The sequence below is a fragment of the Chaetodon auriga genome, chromosome 8, assembly GCF_051107435.1.
Source record: "Chaetodon auriga isolate fChaAug3 chromosome 8, fChaAug3.hap1, whole genome shotgun sequence".
Classification (NCBI taxonomy): Eukaryota; Metazoa; Chordata; class Actinopteri; order Chaetodontiformes; family Chaetodontidae; genus Chaetodon; species Chaetodon auriga.
Window position 1 is genome coordinate 18,834,932 of NC_135081.1, and position 17,781 is coordinate 18,852,712.

The window sequence follows — 17,781 nt, forward strand, 5'->3', positions numbered from 1 at the left end:
ATATGAATATATATAATTTCCTAGCTATTTTACAGATACCAGCTGAGTAACTTGGCCACTTGATGCCTTTCCCATATTCTTCCAGTACCAGCATGCTTTGTCATATTCTTCCTCTTTCACTTGGTGGAATCTGTATATTGTCACCTGTAATTTCAGTGGATGTCAAGCCAGTAAACCATATTCTCAATGGCCTTTTTCACGAAAGACATTTTGACATGCCACAGTGGGAAAAGCACAGGTGTAAATGACACAGTAAATGAAGGCTGAATTCCATTTGGCTGTTTCAGTTTCAGGTTCCTGGTATTGTGCATGTTGGTTCACTGTCACACTGTCATGGTTTACATGAACAGAGCCATTGCTAATGTCATTAGCCACACCTGTGCTTTTCCTAGTATGGCAAGTCAAAATGTCTGCTGCTGCCTTCCACATATACTGTGTGCATGCAGAAACATCAGCGCCCTTTAATAATTATCTTTACTAATATCATTAAATTTATCTTTAAACCACTGAGCATTCTTCATTTTCTGCATATTGTGCCAGTTCGATTTAAATTTCCCCATCTGTTCTTCACCTCTGGTTTCCTCTCTTCACATCCCTCATTGAAGTAAAACTGTTTTATTAACATAGACACACAAGTGGAAACTCAAAACATTTCGTCCTTTCCCAGCAGTTTTCTATGTTTAACATTTCACTCAAATACAATATAAAGATTTTCATTAATGTAGAATATCCCTCTTATGACAGTAAAATAATTATATTCTCAGAAATACTATTTACTTTTGCAATCTATTTACATTTAAGCCATCCACCAGAATAATAAATAAGTAACCATATAGGCAAGCAATGTCTATAAGGGTATTATTTTCTAAAATCTTCAAAGTAATATTTCATTTTATGTTTCTTCTTGAGGACTTGCTTGATCCTTGAGGTCAGTTGGTGCCAAACTGTCTGGGAGAGCAGGTGGAGGTCCTGGAGATTTGTCACTGGAAAGCAGATAAAACAATTATCTCTGTTTCTAACCAAAATCATTCAGAAGACCAAATTTTCACCTGTGTTCAGAAGCCGTACCTCTCGCCATCTTTCTCTGCCTGTAATGGAAGTTAGAAAAGAACATTAGTTCAAACCTTTCAATAAGTATTTATTTCAGTCGATCACATTCGCTAACATTGTGAATTTTTACCTTAGGCTTCAGTGATGCACTGCCACCAGTTTTCCTGGGTACTCCAAGCGTCTCAAAAGAGTGGCTCCTCACTCTAATGGCTCTCTAATGACAGAGATTCAGAGGAAAAGGCAAATTGAAAATACTAAAGTCAAGTATGAGAGAGTTTTTGAAACTTGAAAGATGAGGAGGCCATCATTTACCTTAAAGTTTTCAATGAATCCTCCACTGCCCTCAGACACCCCCCGTACACCTTCAGAAGGTGGGAGAGCAGCCAGCGATGGATCCCCCATCATGCACTGTGAATGGGTGGAGAGTTCAGCCTGCAAGCTCTCCAGCAGAGAGGAGCGAGTGCGGAGCTGCGTAAGAGAGGAGGCACAGGAGAGCACACATGGAGAGGAATCAGAGAACAAACTGTGATATCCATTAACAAAGAGCATGAATAAAAACTGCTTTTTCTCTACCTCTAGTCTGCTGAACTGTTGAGCCTTGTAGCAGGAAATCTCTGCATTGATGAGTTTGGTCAGAAGGAACTCTCTGAGCAGAGAGCGCTGAAACACAGGACAGAAGACACCGAGACCTATGAAGCATCTCAATAATTCACCTGTGCTGTAGTGATTGAGGCAAGCAAGGTGTGGACTCAAATGCTCAAAGGTGGAGTACTAACAGCGTTTACTGGGTGAGTGATCAAAGCAAGGTTTGTTAACAAGACAAGGGGCATAGTATAATCAAAGCTCACAGCATACAAACCAAATATTCTATTAACACATTTTTCTGCCTGAATGCAATGTAAAAAGGAAGTTGATGAGCTGCTCACAACTGGAAAAAAATAAACAAATTGTGTCATAGCGGAAAAAACTGATAACATTACTGAAGGCTCTGTTCAGTTGAAGTGTCCCACAGTGTACACAGTGACAGTGTGACAGTGAGCCAGCATAAACAATACCAAGAGCCCGAACCTGAAGCAGCTACATGGAATTAAGCCATTATTTATTTTATTAATTCCACCCGTGTTTTTCTTACAGCAGAGTGCTGGAGGGAATATAGAGCAGGTATGCAGTCGTGTGTGGAAACCGCAGACTTGACCCGTCGTGACTGAGATTTTGACTTGTCTGAGTAGGAAAAGCACAGGTGGAATCAGTAGCATTCATGATGGCTTCACTCCATTTAGGTGAGCCGGTTCCAGGGCACTGGTCGTGTGCATGCTCACACACTTACTGGGACCCTTAATGGAACTGAGTGATCATTCATTTGATTATTTACACCTGTGCCTTTTCTGCTTTGACAAATCAAAATGTTTGTTATGATAAACGTGTATTGGAGACATTGCTGGACAGGGAGGGACCAGGAGGTTCTAAAATAACAGCATATGACTCACTGGTAGACTGACGACAAAGAAGAAGATGCTGAAAATTATGACTTGGTTGATGCTGAGACTCACATTTTGTGAAGTATTCAGAAAAAGTATTATTTCCTACCTCTGTGAAGATGGGAGGATCTGGGAGGACTGGACCAAAGGGAGGAACATCCTCTCTGGCTGTGACAGACACCTGTGAAGAGGAGAAAAAAAAAGCCATAAGATCGCAGATGCGGGCGCTGCCATGTTGCACTGGTGACATCATTTGGAGCCACAGTCTCCACAGTAGTGATTATTTTCGCCATTTTCGATTAAAAATACTTCAAATTTGTACTTACCTACTTCAGTAAATGTACTCATTTACATTCCACCACTGATGGATAGGGATGATAGATTTCACTCACCTGGTACGAGGGTTCGCCTGTCTCCTCCGCCCCCTGAATCCTCCGGACCACCAGGAAACAGTGCAGGAAGTGAGATTTGATAACGTCAGACAGAAAAGGGGTTTGGCCCTCCTGGTAGACCAAAGCTACGATGTCATTACCAATGTGCCTTTTCCTTTGCAGCTGTGTGGGTGAGATGAGAAGGAGAAACAAGTGTGTCAGTATCTTCTCAAGAAACTTGTTTTCCAACTAATGCTGAAAATATCCTCAGAAACGCCATCCTGTTAGTCATCGGCGCAGAATAGGCTGAGGATGATACAGTAACTGACCTGCTGTGGGTCACCCTCTGTGAAAGGCAGTTTAGTTGCGACATGGAACAAGATTTCTCTCCCTTGAAAGGAAGTGAAGACGGCTTCACTTCCTGTTTGACCATGACACACATCCAGTCCCCCTCTGAACCTGAGAGAAGGGGGTGAGGAGACAAAACCATGTGATTTTACACATTTCATGTGTCATTTGTTCAGCTAAGCAACATCAACAGAGAGCACTTTACCCAGTGAAGCCTTGCAGCTGAATGGTGTCTCCCAAAATAGAGAGGAACTCTTTAAACTCTTCACTTTCCTCATTGTTGCTGAGTATCTCCTCCTCAGTGAGCTACAGAAAGATGGGTGTTGTCTGAGAGGGGCTGGTTATGATATGGTGCCAGGTCATTTTTATGAAGGCAGGACATTTTCTGCACAATCTCTTACCTGCCCATCCTTTTGGCACAAAATGCCAAACTTGAAATTAGGAGACACTCTGTGTTCATCAAATGCAGTTATGAGCTCTGGAGCCTGAAGGATGAGTGAGAGGGAGATTAGAGAGGATCTGTCTGGAACAAGTGGACAATGTATTTAGTTATTGGTAATTTTAAATCATTACCTTGAGATAGCTGACCACTTCAAACTTTGACGCAGTCACTCTGTCACAGAGCATCTGGGGACAATATGAGGGATTTTAGACACATGCTTTACTTGAGTTTTTCTGTTTAACTTCATACATCTATTTGACTGTTTCAGAGGGATCTGCTGCATCTATTTGACAACAAAAGTTATGAGTTACATTTTATATACAAAAATATAATCATTTTAGAAAATATGAGTGCCCAACAGTAGTCTCAGCACTGAAAATACTACAATAAACCTGCAAATTTATGCAAAAATAATTCAATAACAACTCAAAATACCAGTCTTTAAGGGACAATGAGAATGTTTATGAGTTTATGAGAATGTCATACTTAAAGTTTATTTTACTGACAACACGTCTGTAACATTTTTACATTCTGGTACTGTTACTTTTACTCGAGTATCAGATATGAATACTTCTTCCACCAAATTAAGTAGTCGGATACCTTTGCTAATTCAACAGCAGATGGGATGTTGGGGAAAAGAGAGACAGAGAAAACTCCATGCAGAGAGCACTCCTTCATCCTGTGAGACAAAAAACTGTCTGTATGATGCAGTATTGCCCAGTATTCACAGTTGCAACATGCAAACACATTCAAATGAAAATATGATGATCTCGGCCAGATGCGCTTTAAGACATATAAATATATTCTATTTTGAATAATTTTTGCCTGATATGTTTTTCCACAAACAAGTTCAGTTACTTCACTGAATAATTCTTAAAATGACATCTACTCCCTCTCCCTCATGAAAAAGTTCTAAATATATGAATACACGAAAGGTTTGTCTTCCATTTATACAGAAGTTTTATTAAGTTTTACTATACATACGTATGTGCACTGGAGGTTTCAAGCTTTTCCATCACACTAGTGTAACTTTCTGTGGACTGTGAATAGCTACATGAACTATATTTACTGACAATGGTTTCAAAAAGTGTTCCTGAGTCCATGTAGTAATATCCTTTATACAATCATGTGTTCACAAAGTGGTGAACCTCACTCCATCCTCGCTCGTGAACGACTGAGCCTTTCCAGGATGTCCCTTTCATACCCAATCATGATACTATCACCTGTGACCATTGAACCTGTTTACCTGTGGAATGATCCAAACAGGTGTTTTTGGAGCATTCCACATCTTTCCCAGTCTTTAGTTGCTCCCATCCCAACTTGTTTGAAACATGTTGCTGGCATCAAATTTGGAAGATTCAAAGATTGTCTCATAATTGAGTAAAATGAGTTAAGATCTCAACCTTAGTATCACCCGCAGCTTGTTGTCCTCGTCCTCCAAACACACAGAGAGAACCAGAGGCCCCAAAGATGGATCCACTGCTGTGAATGAGTGATGGTACTAATGGAAAAAAAAAGATTGAACATGAATACCAGTCCAGGAAAGATATTATCTTCTTTGAGACATAACATAAAGTCTACTTACTCGTGAGCGGAAGAACTCGTGGTAGATTTTGGCCTCTCCATCTCTCTCCATGATGTCATAGCTGTCTGGATCTTGGCCAGAGTGGGGAGAGGTGGGACTCACATCTACAAGCCTATCCAGTGGGGGGTCTATCCAGTAGCCCCCCAACTTAGAAGGGAGGATGAGCGGCAGGTCTCCACCTATCGTTAAAAGCTGAGACTGAAATAGACACAAAGGAGCACCTGATGATGATGAGGGCCTGTCATTTCTGTTGTTTGCGCAAACAAATGCCCGGGCATTCATAGAAAGGTCAGTGTCAACACATACACGCGGGATCAAACCCATATATAGAGTCTCAGATTGAAGACTAACCTTCAGAGGAAGAGGGAATTCACACCGCTGCTCATCGATCCTGCTGCCCTGATGGACAAGAGGAGTATTGATGATAAGAAACTTGCGCTGCTCAGACGCCACACACAACACTAGATCAATCTCACCGTAACTCACCTGCAGCTTTTCAATGATTTCAAACAGCTCTGTGTCCTGATATGAACAACAAGCAGCAGACGGCAGAAATGCAGACAGAGAGAAAGGGAAGGAGACACATGAGGAGGAAGAGGAACATGAATAACGCTTCAGCTGCAAATGGAAGCTCGCCTTTTTAGAAACGCAGGGTATGCAAATACATTAAATGTGATTAATTAAAATAAGAGGGGAGGATGCACGCTGAACATGATAATGATATTACCCTCTGATTGCTGCTGGCAGAGAGGAAAGTCTTGCTCTCATTGACAGGAGAGTCCAGGATGTCCAGTATGTTGTCCTCTGCAGATTCAGGTCTGCAGCAACAGGTTCATTGACACAAGAAGACATCGTCACTTCTCATTCAGGTGTTACTTCATACCACAAACGTGAGCTCGAAACTGCTGCAATCGAATGGAAAAGAAAATCTCACCTCGTCTCATCCCCACATGTGAATCTGTCCACACTGTAAACAAGGAAGTGAGAACTAGTCAGAGAAGAAAATGAATAATCTTACACAGACAGGATAACTTAAATTTGAAATAATGTAATTTATTCACTATGTAGCTATTCACTTGACTCGTGGTGGAACATGTCAGTCCTAATATGAGAGAAACAGTGTTTTTACTCACCCTCCATATGCCCCAAAAGTGAAACTTCTCTTTCTGGAGAAGGACATGTCATTCCTCTTTTCTCTCTCCATGGCTTTGGTGTCACTGTGAATGTTTGTACATGCCAGTTTGCTACCGAGTCAATCAGGGCTGGCTAAGGTTGAATTAATTCACTCTATCATTCTGTCACTCCTCCTCCTTTCTGCCCCCTGCCTCTCACTCATTTAAGCTTCCCTTTCCTCCCTCTGTCCCTGCTGTCAGCCAGACAGGCAGCATTAACCCACTCATGGTCACAGGTGCAGCAGCTGCCACAAACTGCGAAACGGACACGGCCAGCCTGTTCATGCCCATCGATCCCCGTGCTTGAATAAACGCTCGTGCATGTGGTTTCTCAGACTGACTGAACTTAAAGATAAAAGATAAATGGATGAGATATTTTCTCCGGGACCTGTTACCCTTTGAGTCAGTGAGGATCATCAATTATTGACAGCACACACAGAGAGGGTGAGGAGATAGCCAGCGGGGGAGGGTGAAGTAGGCCTCAGGATAGGAAGAGAGAGAGAACAAGAGAAAGGGAGGTAAGAAAGAGAGAAAGTGAAGGAGAGAGGCAGCGGAGAGAGGAGGTGTGCATATTTAAAAAAAATGTCTCACATGACACGAATCACATTTCTATTAGCTGTGTATCTTAATTGAATGAGGTATGCAGGGTCCATGACGAAGCTGACATTCTGGACTGAAGTGAGAGATAAAGTAAACGTTGTAGAGTACTAGAGGAAATGTACTTAGTTACTTTCCAACAGTTCTTTTGTCTCGTAAGCCTTAAGTTTAAAAGACCTCCAGAGGTCTCTAAATTGGTTGAGGGTACTTTGTTTCATCTTTGACGGTTGCAGTACAGAGACGGAGACACTCTGACACATGTTTTGGAATGACTGTACAGTTTTTTATATTATTGGTCATGATGAATAATATATTTGAGGCAATGGATATAACTCAGAATTAGGAAGTTGTATTCCTCAACAAATGCAGCTGTTTCTTTGTTGTAACTCAGATATTATGGCCAAACACACAAAACGTCATGCCACTTTCAATGTAAAAATGTAAAAAGCCGGCTTTTAATTTGTTCACCGTTTCTTTCCATATATTGTTTTTTGTTCAAAATTTCCCTTTTATATATCTATATAACTTTTTCCTTTTTGTACCTCCTCCACCAGCAGCAGACCCTCCATGCAATTTGCTTTTCGTTTTGTTTCTATTGCCTATAATTTCATCCATTTTCATATCTTTTTGAGGTATGAACATACATATTGGAAATCAGTCTCTGTTAAATCCTATTCCATTTTTTACTTTTCAACCAGTGAGAGTCCATCCTCCTCTAGTCAAATGGTTTTCTATTAGTTAACTGTTTGTGTCTATCTTCAAAGCGGCCCTTATCAATTGGCTGCTTATTTAAAGAAAACGGATTCAAATTCAAAATGTCCTTGAATCTCTCTTTACAGTAAATATAGTTTTGGTGGCACCGGTCTGTAAGAAACCAGGTGATTGGAAACCTGAAACGCCAGTCAAGCTTTCTTTTGCTTTCATTGGTCAGAATCCAAAACAACTACTTTTAGCCCCTCCCCCTCATTGCGGCAGTGGATACCCCGCGGAAGTTGGTTTGTAGACAGTGTACGGGATGTTGTTAATTTGTGTGAAATAGTGTGAAACGCGTTGATATTTCTCTGTAGTTTTTCTGGACGGTTTGGTGTTCTGTTGCAGGAACAGAAGAACGGTAAGAAGTGAGTTTTGAAGGAATTATATTTCGCTCACACATGCAAGAAAAAAGAAGACAAGTGAGCTAGCGCTAGCTAGCTAGTTAGCATTGGTAATTAGCCATCAACTGCAATGCAATTTAACTACAGTCTCTTGCATCGTGAGCTTTTGTTCATAACATAATATAAACATGTACAGTTAGTTATTGTCTTCACAAACGCATTAGTTAGATGTTCCTTTGTATACACATGCAGCGATCAGTTAGCATTGGTGGTGGTTTTGGTTTTGATGGCTTTAAAAGTTTACTATGAATATACATGATATCCATGATTCAGAAGTATTTTGTGGTGATTCGCTAACGGATGTATAACGCGTAACTATTCCGCGATATGTCCGATAGAGAAAGCCCAGCAACACTGAAATGTACATCGATACTGTCTCGCTGCTACCTGAAGCAAGAAATCAGAAACACCACACGGTGAGTCTTGTAGTGAGACCACTGGAGCTGCTCAGATTGCCCGTCACTTCGCTATGCTGTGGCTGAACCTCCGTTTAATAGTTGTGGAGGTTTATGTGTTTCTTTACCTGTCCTATACCCAGTCCGCTGGAGCAAAATGCTGGAGTGCGGCATGCTGGAGCGGGACAGCCGGGCTCTTCGGAGACGCTCAGCTATTCTCTGCAAACAGCTGGTGGTGGATGAACTGCTCATTCAGTCCTTACAGGCAGACGACATCCTGACAGAAAGCATGGCAGAGAGCATCCTGGTATGTGAGCACTGACATGTGGATATAGTTTCATTAAGGTCACGTGGCTAATAAGCAGTTTGACAGTCAACAGTCAATCACCTAACTGTCAAGAAAGAAAATATTTCAGGTGACTGTTAACAGCTGTCCAGATGGGTTAAACCTTTGTCAAAACTCCTAACAGGTCACATGACAGATCTGTTGGGTCAAAATTAGGACAGAGATTGATTCCAATACTGTAAAGGTATGTTATACAGGAATGTCCTAAAAAAAAACAAAAAACAAACAATGTATAGACTCATACAAAAGTTATCCTCGGTCATCACTAGTGACCCACTAGAAGTGTGTGGCGGTGTATTTATCTGCAGAGACCATGCCTGTATTTGGCCGTGGTCGGGATGTTGGGTCTGCAACCTTTTGGCACTTGGTGTGCAGCCGCCAGCACAGAGGTGAGGTTGGGACCAGGTACCAGACCGTACACAGCAGGCATCCAAGAGGAGGCTATGAAAATAGCAGACATAGCTCAGAAAGCTGTTTGATTGCAAACAGTAGCCGACAGTTGCTGTAGGGACGCCCAGATTGATTGGCCACGTTACCAGCCAATATTCGGGGGGTCATATTGACCCATAGTGCTGCTATATTAGCTGCTATAATAAAAAACGAAACTAAAAAAAAAAAAAAAAAATTCGATATCAGCTGTGTATTATCTGCAATGGCTCATAAATAATCAGTATTTGCAGGAAAAAACATGATTGTCATCTGTAAATTCCTGAATAGTATGCATTTAACTTCTTTAGATTGTAAACATATTTGAAATTAATCAAACTGAACTGCTTACCATTACTGTCCATACTAAAGACTTAAGCTTTGATGAGGGGTCACAAGTAAGCTTGCACACTTTTAAGTGGTCACCAGCCAAATATTTTGGGAACCACTGGGTAACTTGTAAAGTAAGAGGTAAATTTGAGATGAGTTGCCACCTGAGATACCCTCCTCAAAAAAAACAGTGTCTGGTTGAATGCAGGCTATGTTATTGTTAGACAGATCATGCTGACATGGAGCTGAAGAGACAAAATGGAAAAAAATAATGTCATGATATAAGTGATTTAATTTTTGTCAGTGACCTTTAGATTTCTGATGTGACCTTGTCTACTCTAGGCTGAGCCAACATCACAGAAACGAAGCTGGCGCTTACTACTGCTCTTACCAAAGCGAGGGCCCAGAGCCTTTAGCAGCTTCTGCTCCGCTCTGCGAGATACTGAGCAGCAGCACCTGTGTGACCTGCTCACACAATCACCAGAGAAAGATGGCAAAGAGACACATGTCGAGGTGAGCGCACACTCCATCAAACGTTAACACACACACAACACAAATCTACAGTATAGGCGGCAGATTATTACCAGAGTTAGTGCAGTTCTTGGACTGTTTTCTGCTGACAGAGTATTCAGCCTGAGGAAGAACCAGAGGGAATGGTAGGACAACTAGTCATGCAGACAGCAGAAAAAAAGAGAGGGGGAAGCAGAGTGCTTATAATCCCTCAACCAGAATTATTGCAGTTACTGTCACACGACTGAGACAGAACAAAAGGTAATGTCTGGATAAATTTATACAATTGAATAAGTCTTTTTAAGGATGTTTCATAATTGTCAGCCTAATTGTAAAGAGTCACTCATCTCAGATAACATTATGCTCCAGTTACATGGTCTTCTGCAGACATCCCCAGGAGACAGAGACGAGAAGAGTGAGGTGATCGGCACCTCATCGTGCCCAGTACGAGCCTCGGTGTCCTCAGTCAGGTGCTTGGTTCCAGTCAGGGAGGAAGACAGCAAGACGAGACAGAGTATGAAGAAAAGAGGAAGAGATAAGCAGACAGATGTGAGAATCACAAACCACATCCATCTTATGTTAGATAGCCAGATGGCCTGCTGAGGGAGCCACACAGGAGGCAGGAGATTCCTTAATAGTTATGGTTCTAGTTGTCATATTCCCACAACAAACAACAGCTGCTGCTGCTGCTACAGCAAAGACCAAAACCCGTCATTATCTGTCTTCTTTCATTTGTGTGAAGCAGCTGATGTTTTGTCATGAATAATTTGTGCATGACTTTGAATTTCAGAGGTTTGTGGACTCTTCTCTGCCACTTCCCACCCAAGAAGGAATTCCTGCCAAGAGAGCAAGGACACATGGTGAGTGGTGATGCAGTGTGGCCTGCATTCAGGATGAAATGGGTCTCTCTTGTTGTCAATATTTTCTGTTTCCATGGGGACAAGGGATAGTGTGTGGACAAGTGTTTATCTGTTGTCCAGTTTAAATAAACAGACAGGTAATTCAATATACTTCAACAGAAAAATATTTTGTAGCCCTCGGCAGCTTGAGAGTTCAGTGTTCTGTGTGAATTGTTTAGTATGTAATCGTATCACTGGGAGAAGTGTAGGAGTGTGGTAGCTGTAGTATTTGGCTACTGTCTGTACCTGCAGGCACCACGCCCCAAGAGTGACTCACTCACAGCGTTGTAGTACAAAGGTTGTTAATGCACAAGTGCTGGTGGGAGCACACAATGATGTGAAAACTCTGCATCAGCAATTCAACTTGTAGCAAGCAGTGTGTGACATTGCCATTGTGTGTGTCTGTCTGTGTGTGTGTGTGTGGGGCAGAGTCCATGGAGTTCAGTTTGGATGCAGACAGTCCCATCAACACTCCGGTGCTCCCGTGCACTCCTGACTTTTACCTCTCGCACTGCCAGCAGGTAAAACACTTCTCATCACCAGATCAGCTCAACAGGTTTGCAGTAACTTACTTGGTTATGTTTTACCTGTGGGCTTTTGAGAAATATTTAGGTGTCACACCCCCTGTCTGAACATGTGTCAGTACAGAGCGCTACATGCAAAGATGCAGAAAATGTAGTGACTATAAATTGTAGTCATTTGTAAAAGTAACGATAGTATAATGTCATGTGGTTAATCTTGGATTCATTGATCCATTGTTTCCCTTTCCATTTCCTTACCATGCTTTTTTGTTTTTCTCTCTGCCTTCCTGGACTCCAGTCTTACAGAATGACTTCATCCCCTCGTGGTTTCGCTTTGGTGATCAGTAACGTGACCTTTGATCCTTGTGCTGCGCCTGACCTCGACCCGAGGAAGGGAGGCGAGGTGGATGACGAGGTCCTCAGGAAGGTCTTCACAGAGCTGGACTACCTGGTTACGGTTCACAGAGACCTCACTGCTCAGGTAACACATATATGCACACACAGACAGACAGACGCAGGCTCAATATGTATCTTTACACGATGCTGATTGAAACAAAATGAGTCCATCTTTAGCTGACAGAAGTAGAGAAGAAAGTTGTAAAACAGGGAGGAACAACTTTGTGACCTTGAATCATTTTTCGGAAAGTCTCTTAGCTCAGTGCTTGTTGGCAGGTTTCTTTAGCTCACTTCCCATTTTCACTGCTGTTCAGTCTGGCAATGTTATCACAAAGCAAACACATTTAACATTTTAATGATTTGGCTTATTCTAAGGAATGAAACTAAGGAATGAGTAAACATATTTTATGTAACCACATGGTTGCCTTACCAACCTGTGCAGTAGTAAAAAGCAAAACTTGCAAACAGAAACCTGGACACATGCCCATCTGCGGTAACCAGAGTTTTCTCCTGATTCCTCATTCTTTGTGCAGGGCATGAGGACGTGCATTGAGAACTTTTGTCGACTGCCAGACCACCGGACAGTGGACAGCTGTGTGGTATGTCTGCTGTCCCACGGGGTGGAAGGAGCTATATATGGCACAGATGGACAGCTCCTGCAGGTGTGTTTGGTTGATAGTTTTGTGATGTATGCAATGCTATAAAAGGATAAAGATGCAGCCTCTTTTACACACATTTAACATGTAACATTTCATCAATTTCAGCTGGACTGGGTGTTCGAGGCCTTTGACAATGCACACTGTCCCCTGCTGCAGAACAAGCCCAAGATGTTTTTCATCCAGGCCTGCAGAGGAGGTAAAGCCTCTCTGTCTTATTCTGTATCATCTGTATCTCTATCATCATTTACATACAAATAATTCAGGAAATAAATTCATCAATACGTATGCAAACCTATACAGGTTACTCGTACTAACCATGTATGCATATCTATATAGAAAGTGTGTTTATGAGTGTTTGGGCTCACTTGAGATCACCCATAAAGTGAGGAGCTTCACATGTGAAGAAGCCAGTTGAGATGGTCATTGCCTCTTCTGAGGTTGTCTCTTGGGTGCCTCCCTGTGGACATGTTCAGGGCGCGTGCGAATACGTATGCAAATATATTATTATTAAAATGGCTTACAGTATGTGCTAACAGTGGCCATGTTAATCCGGTTGGATCCCTGAAACATAATTAAACCTTTTACTGAACGAGTGCAAGAAAAGACAGATGCCAGCCTGTCCCTCCACGTGTCCAGATGTTGTCTACTGTCAGCTTCCTGCCGACTGGGACAGGTAACCCGTATGACAGTATCGCAGCTGTCCATCAGCCGCATAGCTCCAGATGCTGTGGATGGTGTCGTAATGTCAAATGTTCTGGTGTAGGCTTCAATAAGAAGTAATACAATAGCAGTACGATAATGGTCCATAAACATGTAATTAATCTGTGACTTAACCAGGCTCCCAGCTAATTATACAGTCTGTGATGGAGGTTACGGTCTGACTGCAGGGCTGATGATGCCCCTGACAAATCCTCATACTCCTCAGGAGCAGTTGTAATTACTGTCACATACTCCCTCGCTCCACCGCAGAGGCCACCGCAGGTGTGCTGATGAAAGGCCATTAGATGTGGTTGGCCTGTACCTCTGCAAATAGCTTCAGTCAAAACTAATGATTAGTTTGTTCCCATATTCACGAAAATCCTGTCAAAAATTATGCAGTTTAACAATTTGTGTTCTAAAAGTTAGAAGTTTTACTGAAATAATTTGGAGAAATGGCTGAACTAGTCACACTTTTTAGGTTTTTTCAGTGCAGAAGTTGAAGCACTAATACGACATACTAACACAAATACTGCATTGATTTTTGAAGTTTTTGCTACAGCCACAGTCAAGACCTCCTTAAACTGGGTCCAAGATGAGTCCTCGTCCGAGCAGTGTGCCTATTCAATGTTTCATAACTGTAGTCACAGAAAAAGCATCTTGAAACTGAAACCAGGGCAAAGTGCTTCAGCTCTGTTTTTTGCACCACATATTAAGAAGAATGTTTGAAGTTAACCTGAAACCATCTTGCCTTTCAGAGGAGATGGACTGTGGCGTGGAGCAGCTAGATGGGCCAGTGAGGACCTGCTCACCAAGCTGTGAACAGAGGGATGCTGGGAGGGAAGGACAGGGCGATGCAGACTCCAGACAGAGAGGAGACATGGGCAGGCCCAGGATTAAACTGCCCCAGCGGTCTGACATGATCTGTGGCTTCGCGTCTCTCAAAGGTCAGAGAATTTGTAAGTTTGTCCCTTTTTGCTATTCTGGGTTGTAAAATTGTGTTGGTTGATTCAGTTTCCACTGAGCTCGGCCTTCACCCATTCTGGTCCAAGAGCACTTAGACTGCTTCCCCGAGACATTTATTTCAGTTTTCAATGTTAGCAATATTTTCTGACTTATCCTGGTTTCATTCATGTAAATGCCTGACACCACCTTAGCTCTGTCTCGCTGCATCTCATCTTGCTGTATTGAGCCTTTATCGTTTGATCTCTGTGTCCTCAAGGCACAGCAGCCATGCGGAACACCAAGAAAGGATCCTGGTTTATCCAAGAGCTTAACACGGCGTTCCGCCTCCATGCCAGAGACACACACCTTGCAGACATCCTCGTGCAGGTGAGCATAAAGTGTCCTATAACTTCATACACTGCGTCCACAGTGTAAAATATACTTTTTATTTAGTGAACTTCTTTAAGACGTTACTGTAATCTTCCTGCTTCTTTTTTTTTTTCTGTGTCAAGGTCAACGGTCGTATTAAGGAGCGGGAGGGTTACGCTCCCGGCACCGCCCACCATCGCTGCAAAGAGATGTCGGAGTTCACCAGCTCCTTGTGCAAAGACCTCTTCCTTTTCCCCAAGTACCAGCCCCAGTATTGACATGCCAATATGTACATACACGGATTAACACACACAGGCCATTCCTTGTATTGAAGTCTCTCGATAAAGGGCGCACAACTGTCGATTCCACACCAATTACTGCCACACACTCACACATTCCCCTGTCACAGCTTCTCATCCAAACAGAGGATTTATTCATTCATGTTTTCTGTGCAAATACTGCCTCCTCAAACCCACAGACGTGCACTCACATACACGTGTGCATACACTCCCGCAAATCTTGGAAATGAAAAAGGAGCAAGCTTATGTTAATCTACATGTACTTGGAAAACGGGCAACGTATTTGCATACAACTTGCTCATGTATCTGTGTGTCTGTGTCGAATGCCAGTTAGCGGGTTTAGATGTTAATCCTTTTTAGTCAAAGACTTTTTTTCTTCATGGCTACTTTGAGGTTTCACTCTTTTTAAAGTGTATTTTGTATACAGATCTATTTTTGTGGCTTCATTTTGTATGAAATTGTTTTCATAAGGATTTTTAAGCCTTTTTTTTGTATATAATGTTTGCTATGAGTTGTGATGATTTCATGTTTTTAGTACAATGACAGACAGGGGGCAGCACAGCAGAGACAAATGCGTTTCATGTTCAGCCTTTCATCAGTTTTTTCATATCCCCCGCAGTTCAAAATGATCTTTACTGTCATGATTGCAGACAGCTTTTATTTTAGTTACAGTCAGCTACAGTGATGATTAAACAGTAAAAAGTCTTCTCATTAGAGAAGTTCACATTTTTTCCTCACCTGGTTTGCCTTATGAAGAGGAAAAACACCTACAGGGCAGCTTCAAAACAAGATTGTGCTTCATTTCAGTTGTTTTATTCGCTTCTGTTTCTGGATGTTCAATCAGGAAAATTTATAGCTTCTCAACCTTAAATTTCATGAAGGCACTCGCTGTAAATTTCACTGCGTGCCAGCTGTGTTACTGTATATCTGTCCCTGTCAGGGTGGTGGGCTGCCAGTGGAATGTGGTGCTACTTGTGGGGTCATACACCTAAAGTATGAACTCCGACCTTTAGGCTCACTCTAACTGCTAATAGTGTTTCTCCCTATGTGGGAGGTGTTCATTTAGTTAGTGCCACTGTATTTTTGGTGGTATTTTACTGGAATTGATAAAGTAAGGACAAAGCACACATTCCTTATGTCTTCCATAAACAATATGCAATTTTCTACCGCAGCCTGTGCCACGAGACGATGGTCTGTTAGATGACTTTATCACCATGAAGCTTTTACAGTATATTGTATCACTTTGGCACCTCCCCACACACAGAGAGAAATCAATTTGTCAAGGCTGTGTGAGCATTGATGTTTCCCAGAAAGGCCCTCACCAGGCGAACTGTGTTTAGTTACAACAGTGTTGTAGTGAAGATAACAGAATATATGGTTCAAACAGTATTGATTGTTAACCATCTGTAAACAAAGATGCTTTGTATGAGGTGCTTGTGGTGGAGTTTGCCCTGGTCTGGAAGCCGCTCATCCCTCTCATCCTTTGGTTGTGTTAATTATAATTATAATGAAAAAAAGGAAAACACTGAAGTGCGATGGAGGTGTAACTCTCCTGCAGGGTGAGAAGTTTTGAAGGTTGATATTTGCTGCCAAGCTCTGCTGAGGTGCAGAGTGAGGGGCCCGGAGAGATTTTGTTTCTGTCAACGCCAACCACTGCCAAATGTCCTATACAATAAACAGGCCATGGTTTCTAAACAAGACACGCTTTCTGTTGTTTTCTTACAGCTGCATGTGCGCACGAGTGTATCTGCATGTTCCTTTTAGCGCATATGTTTGCTTTAAGCTGAATTTTGTGTGTGTGAGTGTGTGAGGCCTCTGCACGAAGGTTTCTCCTGCGTGTGCTCGACTTTATTCGATCCTCCTTGTTGCTGTGTTTGTGTGTGTTGTTCTCGGCGTACAGCCTGTCCTCTCCATTCTCAGGTATAATATAACTGGCTCCCCACTATTCCGCTGCGCTCAGGTCTCCCCACGCTGTTACTGGGATGTATGTATCTCTCACACTGCCCGCCGCCCAGTGATAATGTTCTTAGCGTATCAGATGGAGGCCCAGCCAGCTGTCCACAGTCATTCTCCCTTGACACACACACACACACACGCTGGCAGTCAGAGTAACACATTTCTCATTGGCCTCCGTTGTAGCTGTAAGATTAGGCTGTTATGCACTGGCGTGTGGACCACAAAGCAGGGCGGGGTTAAGGGGGATCTGTGTGCGTCTGTGTGTCTTTGTCGTTGTCATAATGGCCGCCTGTGTCATCAGCCTGCGAAGAGGAACAAGAGGACGAGTTAGAGACGTTCAGATTAACTTGTCTGAGTGGGATGTTGTGTGCTTTTTCTGAGCTTTCCAGCGATTGATGTGCAGCACATACACGCTCAGCCCCCTGCCTTCGCTCCTCTAGACACCTGAACCTGCTGGAGAGGTTAAGCAATATGGAGATCACTTTACTGCGCTCTACAGTGGGTCCTACAAGCGGTTTTAGTGTGGGCATCTTCTACCGTGGGGGACTGCCATTGCATGTGAGCGTTATGGGGATTGCCTTGCATCATTGGCTGATAAGGTGCGAGCTGTCATAGGGGTGTCGTGTGCACCTTCCTGCTCACGTTGCAGGGGCAGCCCTATGGGGGGTGCCCTTCCAACCCCCAGCTGCCCCCTCCGTCCAAACAAGAACAGTCCATCCAGACACACACACACACACCTAATGGCTGGCTGGCAGGGAGGGTGCTGCGAAGGGCAACAAGATGTGTGTGTGTGTGTGTGTGTGTGTGTGTGTGTGTTATTAGGTGTCTGCAGTTCTA

The 17,781-nt window shown here is 42.7% G+C and overlaps 2 protein-coding genes across 8 annotated transcripts; one reads left to right on the forward strand and one right to left on the reverse strand.

Moving 5' to 3' along the window:
- Positions 1-35: 35 nt before the first annotated feature.
- On the reverse strand, positions 36-6,577 carry rap1gapl (RAP1 GTPase activating protein-like). The gene is made up of 19 exons (XM_076737555.1): positions 6,408-6,577; positions 6,209-6,241; positions 6,002-6,092; positions 5,761-5,796; positions 5,626-5,673; positions 5,275-5,472; positions 5,093-5,190; positions 4,290-4,368; positions 3,821-3,874; positions 3,649-3,732; positions 3,453-3,553; positions 3,229-3,358; positions 2,921-3,082; positions 2,638-2,709; positions 1,624-1,710; positions 1,363-1,518; positions 1,181-1,264; positions 1,069-1,088; positions 36-983 (listed from the first exon to the last, which is right to left on the reverse strand). The coding sequence occupies exons 1-19, from the start codon at positions 6,476-6,478 to the stop codon at positions 893-895; spliced, it is 1,695 nt and encodes a 564-aa protein (XP_076593670.1). The 5' UTR covers positions 6,479-6,577; the 3' UTR covers positions 36-892.
- Positions 1,724-16,680, forward strand: casp2 (caspase 2, apoptosis-related cysteine peptidase). Of its 7 annotated transcripts, none has more exons than XM_076737559.1 (12): positions 8,026-8,154; positions 8,536-8,613; positions 8,736-8,899; positions 10,037-10,207; positions 10,995-11,064; positions 11,533-11,624; positions 11,923-12,105; positions 12,554-12,682; positions 12,785-12,875; positions 14,134-14,334; positions 14,598-14,707; positions 14,833-16,680. In XM_076737559.1, exons 3-12 carry the CDS (start codon positions 8,750-8,752, stop codon positions 14,965-14,967), a joined length of 1,332 nt encoding a protein of 443 aa, XP_076593674.1. In that variant the 5' UTR covers positions 8,026-8,154; positions 8,536-8,613; positions 8,736-8,749; the 3' UTR covers positions 14,968-16,680. The 7 variants fall into 7 exon arrangements, with proteins under 7 accessions (XP_076593676.1, XP_076593677.1, XP_076593679.1 ...); XM_076737563.1 differs by having other exon boundaries at positions 14,134-14,322; XM_076737561.1 differs by lacking the exons at positions 8,026-8,154; positions 8,536-8,613 and adding an exon at positions 1,724-1,838.
- Positions 16,681-17,781: the final 1,101 nt, after the last annotated feature.